This window comes from Phycodurus eques, chromosome 5 (assembly GCF_024500275.1).
Source record: "Phycodurus eques isolate BA_2022a chromosome 5, UOR_Pequ_1.1, whole genome shotgun sequence".
Classification (NCBI taxonomy): Eukaryota; Metazoa; Chordata; class Actinopteri; order Syngnathiformes; family Syngnathidae; genus Phycodurus; species Phycodurus eques.
This window is the reverse complement of record NC_084529.1, coordinates 12,940,056-12,950,002: the sequence shown is the minus strand read 5'-3', so window position 1 is coordinate 12,950,002 and position 9,947 is coordinate 12,940,056. Positions and strand designations below refer to the sequence as shown.

At 42.0% G+C, this 9,947-nt stretch overlaps 1 protein-coding gene and 1 non-coding gene across 4 annotated transcripts in view; one reads left to right on the top strand and one right to left on the bottom strand.

The window, feature by feature from the left end:
* Positions 1–657: 657 nt before the first annotated feature.
* On the bottom strand, positions 658–730 carry trnar-ucg (transfer RNA arginine (anticodon UCG)). Its single transcript has one exon. It is a non-coding gene; the product is annotated as a tRNA-Arg (tRNA).
* Positions 731–863: 133 nt separating this feature from the next.
* polg (polymerase (DNA directed), gamma) overlaps positions 864–9,947 on the top strand; it is a 21,802-nt gene continuing 12,718 nt past the window's right edge. Inside the window, exons 1-10 of one of the 3 annotated variants that reach the window (XM_061677569.1) lie at positions 864–1,088; positions 1,397–2,010; positions 2,533–2,728; positions 2,875–3,042; positions 3,133–3,279; positions 3,379–3,458; positions 3,528–3,710; positions 5,125–5,267; positions 5,351–5,477; positions 5,547–5,771. In XM_061677569.1, coding sequence (XP_061533553.1) covers positions 1,424–2,010; positions 2,533–2,728; positions 2,875–3,042; positions 3,133–3,279; positions 3,379–3,458; positions 3,528–3,710; positions 5,125–5,267; positions 5,351–5,477; positions 5,547–5,771 — 1,856 coding nt within the window. In that variant the 5' untranslated portion in view covers positions 864–1,088; positions 1,397–1,423. Of the gene's footprint in view, positions 1,089–1,277; positions 1,318–1,396; positions 2,011–2,532; positions 2,729–2,874; positions 3,043–3,132; positions 3,280–3,378; positions 3,459–3,527; positions 3,711–5,124; positions 5,268–5,350; positions 5,772–9,947 lie in introns of those variants that run through there. The other 2 variants (XM_061677567.1, XM_061677568.1) reach the window with 2 other exon arrangements.

Here is a 9,947-nt window from a genome sequence, read left to right as displayed (position 1 = left end):
AGTAGTTAAGTAAGAAAGATGCCGTGTAGCTATTGCTAAATTAGCGTCATAATAAGTAATGATAATAAGCAATCAAATAAAGGATATGTTGTTACGTGATACCCATTAACATTTCTGCCTGCCCCCTCAAGTATGCATGGCTCGAACCGGCCCTGGTGTCGATACAGAAAAAAATGACTTTCTTTGATTTACGGCACGAGACAAATTTATGAGTTAAGGCGCACAAATATGTATGATATAAATATAGCAATACATCACAAAACGGATAGACAAAGTGTTTTGTTTGTATTATTTTATTATTATCACGTAGTCAGTATTTTGTCGGCCATGTTTAAAGTTGAGTGGAATTTGGAAGTTGGTGTGTGAGTGACAGTAAATGTGTATTGGTGGATATCTGTTCCATACAGAAAATTGTGCGCATTTTATCAAAGCGTCTTAATCGTTACATAAATGTGTAATATTTAACATTCTTACCAGTTTACTCTTCTTTTTTATTATTATTTTTTAATGTAACTTTATAACACTACACTGGCAGTTTTCTCTCATTATTTTCTGATTGGGTGTTGCGCCAATTCTATTTGTAGTCCCTATTTGTTTTGTACAAATACAAATGTCAAGCAGCAGCTGCAAAAAAAAGTGGATTGTCATTAAGACAAGCGACCGTGGCAGGACTCGAACCTGCAATCCCCTGATCCGAAGTCAGATGCCTTATCCATTAGGCCACACGGCCAACTTGGACCGAACGTGTGGTTACGCAACACAATTGAATAGAATCTCCTCTCCAGTGCAAATTTACACGGTCATCCAGTCCGCTAGATGTCGCAAAAAGCTTAAAGTGCGCATGGTTATCTTCTTGATAGCACGCCGACGAAGCTGCAGCCCTTTTTAAGGAACGTCAACTTTTTCTTCTTCGCCGATAGCCTAAATCAATAATGGGTGCATTTATGTCGCTTTGGGTCGCAGTGTTGTCATGAAACGTAGCCGGGCTTGGAGGAAGCAGCTATTGCTTTGTTAGCTCACAAGCGAGGGAAACACCTGAGCCGAGTGTTCCGGTTGATAACACGTTGACTCATCAATGATTTGACTTGGTAAATTGAGAGAAACGACGTAACCTAGTTTCACTGTAGACTCGTACTAATATGTGGCTATTTTTTGTTGCCTAATGTGTTTTGCTAATTCTACACGAGTAATATTTGAGGCATAGTGTGTGTGTGTGTGTGTGTGTGTGTGTGTCCCTCATGTCTGTTTAGTTTCTCAGTCATTCAGGTCATAGTAACACTACTGGACTGTCAAGCAGCTTTGATTCAACCTTTGCGTGTGTGTGTTTTCATCTAACATCAGGCTGTGATTAAGTCAAATGTATAGCTAATGATGCGGTTGTGAATGTTTTTCATAGGATGCGGTGAGCTGTCCAGATGAGGTGATGCTGCATGTGACGTTCGAAGTGATGCGCTGTCCCATGCACAAGTCTATCCTCTCCAAAAAGGGGATATGGCCGCCGCGCTCCTTCTGCTCCACAAAGCCCCACTCAGTCCAGGGTGAGGACACCGCAGAGACCCGTCTGAACCCCCTTAATATCCAGATGCTGTCGAGAAACCTCCACGAGCAGATATTTCGGGGGCTGGAGCCTAAGTACAAAAAAGATGATGTGCAACGCGGCGTAAGACACTTGCAGAAGCATCAGCTTCAGGGGAAAGAAACCTCACTGTTACACGACGTGGAGCTGAAGCTTCCCAAAATGTACGGGAACAATATTGACGAGCACTTCCGTGTTTTGGCTCAGAAGCAGAGTCTTCCCTACCTGGAAGCTGCGGCCGAGCTGCAGAGAGCAGAGCTTCCTCCCACGCCTCAGGAGTGGACACGGCAGGTTGGCTGGACACGGTACGAGTCCAACGGGGAGAGTCACAGGGTTGACTTCCCAGACGAGACGGCACTTGTGTTTGATGTGGAGGTGTGCATGGCAGAGGGACAGTGTCCAACATTGGCAGTTGCTTTGTCTCCCACACACTGGTAAGAAAAAATGTATGCCACTGTGGAAGAACGGGAATTATTATGTTGATTGACTTTGTCCCTTGGTGGTGTAGTAGTTAGCCTCACAGTTTTGAGGTTCAGGGTTTGAATCTCAGCCCTGGCTTTTCTTCGTGGAGTTTTCATATTCTCTCCATGCTTTTGTGTTTTACTACGGCTTACTCTCACATTCCAAAGAGGCTAGGTTATCAAGACTCTAAATTTCCCGCAGGTGTGAATGTGAGTGTGAATGGTTGTTTGTCTATATGTGCCCTGTGATTGACTGGCAATCAGTCCTGGGTGTATACCCCACCTCTTACCCAAAGTCATCTGGGATAGGCTCCATTTCACAGATGACCTCAATGAGGACATGCGCTATACAAAATGGATGGATGGATTTGTTAATTTTTTATATACTACAGTATTTTTTTTGATATGTACATAACACAACGGTACCAAAATAATACTGTATGTGGGTAAGTTCTGGCAAGTTTATGTCACAGGTTTTTGCGTCCCCCTTGCAAGGTACTCTTGGTGCAGCAAACGTCTGATCGAAGAGCGCTACTCCTGGTCAAACCAGCTCATCCTCGCTGACCTCATCCCATTGGAGACACCGATGAACTCTGTCCGTCCACCGGGGGGTCAGTGGAAGGAACGGCTTATTGTGGGCCACAATGTCAGTTTTGACAGATCTCACATTAAGGAGCAATATTTGATAAAGGTGTGTATTTTTGAGAGTGGTATAATATTATTGCCAACATCTCATTTAGATTTTGGTTGTTTTATTATGATGTTTTTTCATTATTGCTATAAGAGCTTGTGGTGTTACATTTAATTAAAATCCGATGTATGTATTATTTTCTTAAGGGGTCTAAGGTGCGCTTCATGGACACGATGAGTCTGCACATGGCTATCTCAGGACTGACTGGCTTCCAGCGCACACTATGGATGGCCAATAAGCTGGGAAAGAAGGTGGGCCTCCAGGAGGTCAGCCAGCACATGAAGAAAGTGGGACAGAAAAAAGATGGCCCTAAGGTTTGTGTATTTGACACTGGGTTTGGGGGTTGTTGTTTTTTTAGCGATAGACTAATGAAAACCTTCATAATTTAATGTTTTCATGTATAGATTGGATTTTGGGACTGGGTGAATATTAGCAGCATCAACAACTTAGCCGATGTCCATGCTCTGTATGTGGGAGGGCCACCGCTGCAGAAAGAGATAAGAGAGACCTTTGTAAAGGGCACCATGATGGACGTCAGGAACCACTTCCAGGTCGGTCTTGTCTTTCTGTCCATGGTTCATCCATCTATCCATGTGTCCAGCTATTGAACTATCAGTGGAGAGTAACTTTGCCTTTGCTGTCCCCTGCAGGAGTTGATGCAGTACTGTGCCTCAGATGTTCTGGCAACGCATCAAGTATTCATTGAACAGCTACCTCTCTTCATGGAAAGGTCAGAATGCATATTTCTCTTAAATTGTGGTCACTGCTGGATCGTAACAACTAATTCGTATTCCAAAAGATGTCCCCATCCTGTGACATTTGCTGGAATGCTGGAGATGGGTGTGAGCTACCTTCCCGTCAATCAGAACTGGGGACGATACCTGGAGGATTCCCAGGACATTTATGAAGAGCTCCAAAGAGAGATGAAGAAGTCTCTCATGACTCTAGCTGATGATGCATGCCAGCTTCTGGAGGATGAGAAGTGAGACACGACACCTTCTGAATAACCCTTTATTATTCCTTGAGAGCAAAATGTAGTGAACCTGAATCTTCTATACCAGGTAAATAATTTCATGTGGCTCTCTGTTATCCTATGATTCCTGCAACCTATGGCATTTTACATGAAATACCTGCTTAAATGTTTTACACGTGCATCTAAAAAAAAAAAATGTATAGTGTGACATCCCAGATGAAAACCTTCTCAAAGCTTGACCTCAGACTGTGGCGACGGTTCATCTTTCAGTAGGATGACGTTCCTAAGCATACAGCCAATTTAGGAAAGGAGTGGCTTCAGGACAACTATGTTCATGTCCTTGATGAACCCAGCCAGAGCCCAGACTTTGAATCCGATTGAACATCACTTGGAAGATCTGAAAAAATGCCTCTACTTCGTTGCTAGAGAAGTGCTGCGAAGAAGAATGGGCGAAACTGTTCAAACATACTGTAGGTGTGCTAAGCTTGTGGTATCATATTCAAAAAGTCTTGAGACTGTAGTTGCTGCCAAAGTTGCATGAACAAAGCATTGAGCAACTGCTGTTAGTACTTGATGATTTCTTCAGATTTAATTTGTAAAAATGTAGCACTTTTTTACATTTTCATTATGGAGTGTTGTCTGACATGATACTTCCTAGATGCTCTGGATCTCTTAAGTCAGAGGTGTCAAACTCATTTTTGTCATGGGCCACATTGTAGATACGGTTTTCCTCAGAGGGACATTATGATTGTAAAACCATATCAATGTTTAATCGCCTCATCATATTATTACATATAGACAACAAATTGAAGGATAACTAGTGTTGAAATCAGAAGTCAAGGATAATGGTTTGTACAAGTAACTGTAAAAGGGGTTTGGAGGCAAAACATGATTACAATAGTTAATTACTATTTATTACATGAATATTATAAACAACATTGGAACTGATTTTAGCAAGAATCATGGAAGTTGACACATGATTTGCTTTCGCGGGCCACATAAAATGATGTGGCGGGCCAGATCTGGCCCCCGGGCCTTGCGTTTGACACCTGTGTCTTAAGTCATTATTAATTAGGGGTTTAAACTTGACCCATTCGTTTTCCCTTAATCTTAAACTGATATTTTGCACAAAACCAAGCTTCCACGTCTATTCCAGTATGACTGCGCCTCACTCAGTGCACAAAGTCAGGCTTGGATGCACAGACCCCAAATTGGACCCTATATAACAATTGTGGGGATCAGCCACAACCTAGACTGTCAAGGAGCTCTCATCCAACATCAGTGAACCCTGATGTCACAAATGCTTAATCTTACAAAAAGAAGAGCAGTAGCTGTTTAGCTGCAAAGAGGAGACCAACTACCGAGATGTAATGACCAATACTGTTGTCCATAGAGTGAGTGTATTTCATGTGTTCATCATTAGATTCAAAGATGATCCTTGGCTTTGGGACCTTGAGTGGGACGTGCATGAGTTCAAACTGAAAAAACTGCCAGCCAGCAAAAAGAAACAGTCCAAAAAAGCAGTTGAATCCCAAACTGCTGCTCCTCTTGCAGACTGGATGGAAGGTATATCCTCAGAGTGTGACTAACTAGATTATAGTGGTCTTCTTTCCAAAAAACCTTTATTAATATTCACTTTATGCTACAAGACGCAGGTCCACCATCTGAAGAGGACACTGCAACAGGTCTTTGCCCCAGCAGGCTAGCTGTGGATAATCTGAAGAAAACGGTGAATCGACTTCCCAAGAGAAAGCAACACCTGCCCGGACATCCTGGGTCTGATCGCCAGCAGTCAGAACTTTACCTTCACTTTCCACTTTTCTTCATTGTGTTCTACGTCACCAGGTGGTATCGTAAACTGTGTGAGAAGATGTCGGCGGACAGCTGGTCGCCCGGAACGAGTCTCATCAGTCTTCAGATGAGAGTGACCCCGAAACTGATGGGTCTGACATGGGATGGATTTCCCCTGCATTATACAGAGAAACATGGCTGGGGGTATCTGGTTCCGGGACGCAGGGATAACTTGGACTCTCCGGACGGAAACATAGGGCCAGCCCTCTGCCCTCACAGGTATTTAATGGACCACACTCTAATTCAGTGGTTCTCAAACTGAGACAGAATAATTTCCAGTAAATTATGTGGTATCAATTTTTAAATGTGCATACCTACATATGGAGACCAGCTTAGTAATAAAATAAAGATGTGAAGCCATTTAATGTCTCCTACTACTACTACTAATAACCTTAGTTTTTAGGCCAATTAAAAACTATCCATCCATCCATCCATTTTCTGAGCCGCTTATCCTCACTAGGGTCGCGGGTGTGCTGGAGCCTATCCAGCTGTCATCGGGCAGGAGGCGGGGTACACCCTGAACTGGTTGCCAGCCAATCGCAGGGCACATACAAACAGACAACCATTCGCACTCACAGTCATACCTACGGGCAATTTAGAGTCTCCAATTAATGCATGTTTTTGGGATGTGGGAGGAAACCGGAGTGCCCGGAGAAAACCCACGCAGGCACGGGGAGAACATGCAAACTCCACACAGGCGGGGCTGGGGATTGAACCCGGGTCCTCAGAACTGTGAGGCTGACGCTCTAACCAGTCGCCCACCGTGCCGCCAATTAAAAACTATCATATTTTATATCACATAAATCTGACATCCCTGCCTGTGCATAGCATTTCTAGCTCTCTCAGGCACACTGTTTTTCTAATTTTGGGTTGTACAGGGGAGTCAAGGCGATGCTCTGCATGATATTTGTGACTGGGCAGCACATACCACAGATCAAAAGTTTCCAATGTGGATAAATCACTGCTTTTGCAACATATAAAGGAGCAAGCAGCATGTCTTTGGCAGTGTTCAGCTCAAGGGACTTTTTTTCATCCGGAAAGCAAAGTGAAAATAATTGAATTCATGTTATCCGTTTCTTAGCGGGATTTAAAGTTGACAGTTGCTTTTTTGAAATTAGTTGCTAGAGCGGCTGGAAAAGTTGCTAAATAGGAGGGGGAGTCAAAAAGTAATTTAATTTAACCAACTAATAATTGATTTTTTCCCCCAGAAATGTTCATGGTTCATAGTTTTAATACTTGTTTGAAGATTTACTTTAAAAAAAATAAAAATTTAAAATAATTGTTTAAGCCTCTCCTCCTCCTGCCAGCCATTTTGGAAATGACGTCACTGTTAGATGCCTGTCAGAGGCAGAGAACCGTGATTGAATTTCTTTTGCACCAGGGCTCAAAGTGATATGAACCCCTGTCTCATCCCTAGTTACTATACGCTTGAGAAAAGATTCGTCACCTTTATGACACTCTCTGATGGAGGCCATATTGTAAGTGAAAGCAGTGCATGTCAGCTTGTGACTGCAGATAAATATTGTTTTTAAATCTACTGCTTTTGTTTAACTTCTGTCAGGTTTAAAGACACCTAAAACACAAGACAGACACAGTTCAGCTTTCAGACTTGCAAGGAGAAACGGACGAGAGTGTACTTAGTTACTATCTCCAACCCTTTCTAAGTTCACTCTGCCGTACCCTCTCTTTTTATTCCCTTAGGGCAGTTCCCTTGTTACATATGAGTTACAACGTCAAAAAGGTGGGGGCATACATGCTTGTTGCTACTCATGTGATCAGCACATAACACTCTTTGTTGTGGTTGAGACAGTAGAAGAATTATATACTTCTTATCAAGACACAGGAAACTCCTCGGCTCAAGTTTGTCCTTGCACCTGCAAGGACATGACTCATCCTGTGGGAGAAAGCTTTGCACGCAGTGATAAAACATTTCTCTAATCAGAAGTAAGCAGAAAAGCACAACACATGATAACTTATTTACATTTTTCCATCATTTCCCTCCTGTTTATCATGTTTTTGCTCATGTTTCACATCACTTATTTAGCAGCCGCTTCTTCTGATTTTCGGCTGTAAGATCATTATCATGAACACAAGACATGAAATGCTTTATTTGATCTCCTCAGCTGAATCAAATAATGTCCTGATCTCCATTTCTTCATCATCATCGTCATCAGAACTATCCTGGTTCTGTTTTGTTAGAAGGGGGTACATTTGTTCTGCACGATTGCGGTGGTGATTCATCTATTCAGAAGTGCTCGTAAACATGGAATACAGCAATATCCACACAATGTCAGTATTGCAGAAAATACTGCTATTGATATTAAAATTGATGAGACCAACATCTTATACTTGCCAAACACTTTCATCCATTCGTCCCAAATGGATGTGTCCGTGCCAGAATGCTCTTTCATCTTGCGGTTGAGGGTGCACAGGCCATCAATGGCCCTGGTAAGGCTGCCATCTGCTGCGGTGTTATTCGGAATAAACGTACAACACTGGTCTCCAAACGTGGCACACACCCCTCCTCTCTCCGCAAGCAACATATCTAGTGCAATTCTGTTCTGAAATGATATTAAAGATGTGGCTGCCAATTGCTCATGTACGGCCTCAAAACCGTCCTGTCCAATTTCCCAAACGCTGTACATTGTAGTGGGTGTAGTTTATTCGGTCTACGTTTTTATTGGTTGTACACCACCAACAGAGTGTAGATGCAAACCCTGATGCTACTTGATCTACTAATTTGTATTCATCAGGTATCTCTCTTGGAATTCCAATTGCATCTATGTAAGTTGGATCTGCCTGGGAGAAGGTTTTGATATATGTTTAGCAGAAGGTACCTCTGGCCTTGGGTGTTATCAGAAAAGGGAGTTATCCTAAGAACATCATTCTTCAGTAATCTACCTTGGGTGCTATAAAGAAGAAAAGGGAGCTCCTTCGGAGGTCATCAACATCTGTGATTCCGGCTGGTTCATATTCTTTCCCACCACTCCTGTGACCATCTTGACACAGAGTGTCCTCGTACATGGAATAATACAGCATCCGAAAAGCAATAACAAAGTAACAGCAGTAACAATACCAATTCTAACAACATTGTGGACCAAACATTGCACAAACACCATTCTTTTCGGCAAGGGCCATGCGGTATAATGTCTTTACATAACGCCTTCACTACTGTTAGTGCGTCGGGATGTTTTGTGGGGAACAGCTCTATCCATTTAGAGAATGCATCAACGATGACCAAACAATACTTTTTCCCTTCACTTTGGTTTAATTCAATAAAGTCCATGTGAATTATTTCAAAAGGGTATTGAGGTGCAGGAAATTTTCCTCTCCTGGGCCTCAAATTGCCTTGTAGATTATGCCTAGCACAAATCATACATGCTCTACAAAATGTTTTGAATACGAATTAAAACCATAAGTTGTATAATATTGATTTAGCCGTCTTGCCATCCCTCATGTTGAGACGTGTTGAACCATGGCTCAAAACTGCTGCCCATTTATATAAGTTTTTTGGTAAGACAGGTTTACCTTTAGGACAATTTTTACATTATTTTTTAACCATTGTTCTTTTTCTTTTAGTGGGCTTTGTTCTTGCATTTCTTTCAGAACTTCATTGTCTAGTTCCTTATTATTTTCTAGATTTAGTATTTGCTCTTCCCCCTGTGCTGCTGCTTTTGCAGCTTTGTCAGATAATGCATTCGCCAAAGAGGTACTGTCTGTTCCGGCTGTATGTGCAGGGCATTTGCATATTGCTAGTTTTTGTTTTATTTTTATAAATGCTTTTTCTGCTTCCTCATTCCACTGTAATGGTGATGTCATCTTTAGGTCTTCACTGTACATGAGTTTGTTTAAAGGTGCAGTTATTTCTGCATAATTGGGCACCCATGTCCTACAGTAATTTGTTAGTCCCAAAAATGACATCATCGGTTTTTTGTTAGTGGTTTGGGAGCTTGTAAGATAGCTGTCTTTCGATCTTCTATTATTTTTCTTCCTCCTTTACTCAAATTATGGCCTAAATATTTAACTTGTTCTTTGCAAAATTGGAGCTTATTTTTGCTCACTTTATGTCCCTCTTCTGCCAAGTGTTTTAGGAGAGCCAAAGTATCACTTTCACAGGTACGTTTGTCTGGGGAGGCCAGTAATATGTCATCTACGTAGAGTAGGATTTGACTTTCCCCAGGGGTTTGGAATTTTGCCATACTGACACTCATAACCTGTGAATAGATAGTTGGGCTTTCACAATATCCTTGTGGTAACCCTGTGCAAGTGTATATTTTTCCTTCAAATGTAAATGCAAACCAGAATTGGCTATCTTTGTGTATTGGTACCGAAAAGAAAGCGTTACTAAGGTCTATGACTGAAAATACCTTTGCATCTGATCGTAATGAATTTAGC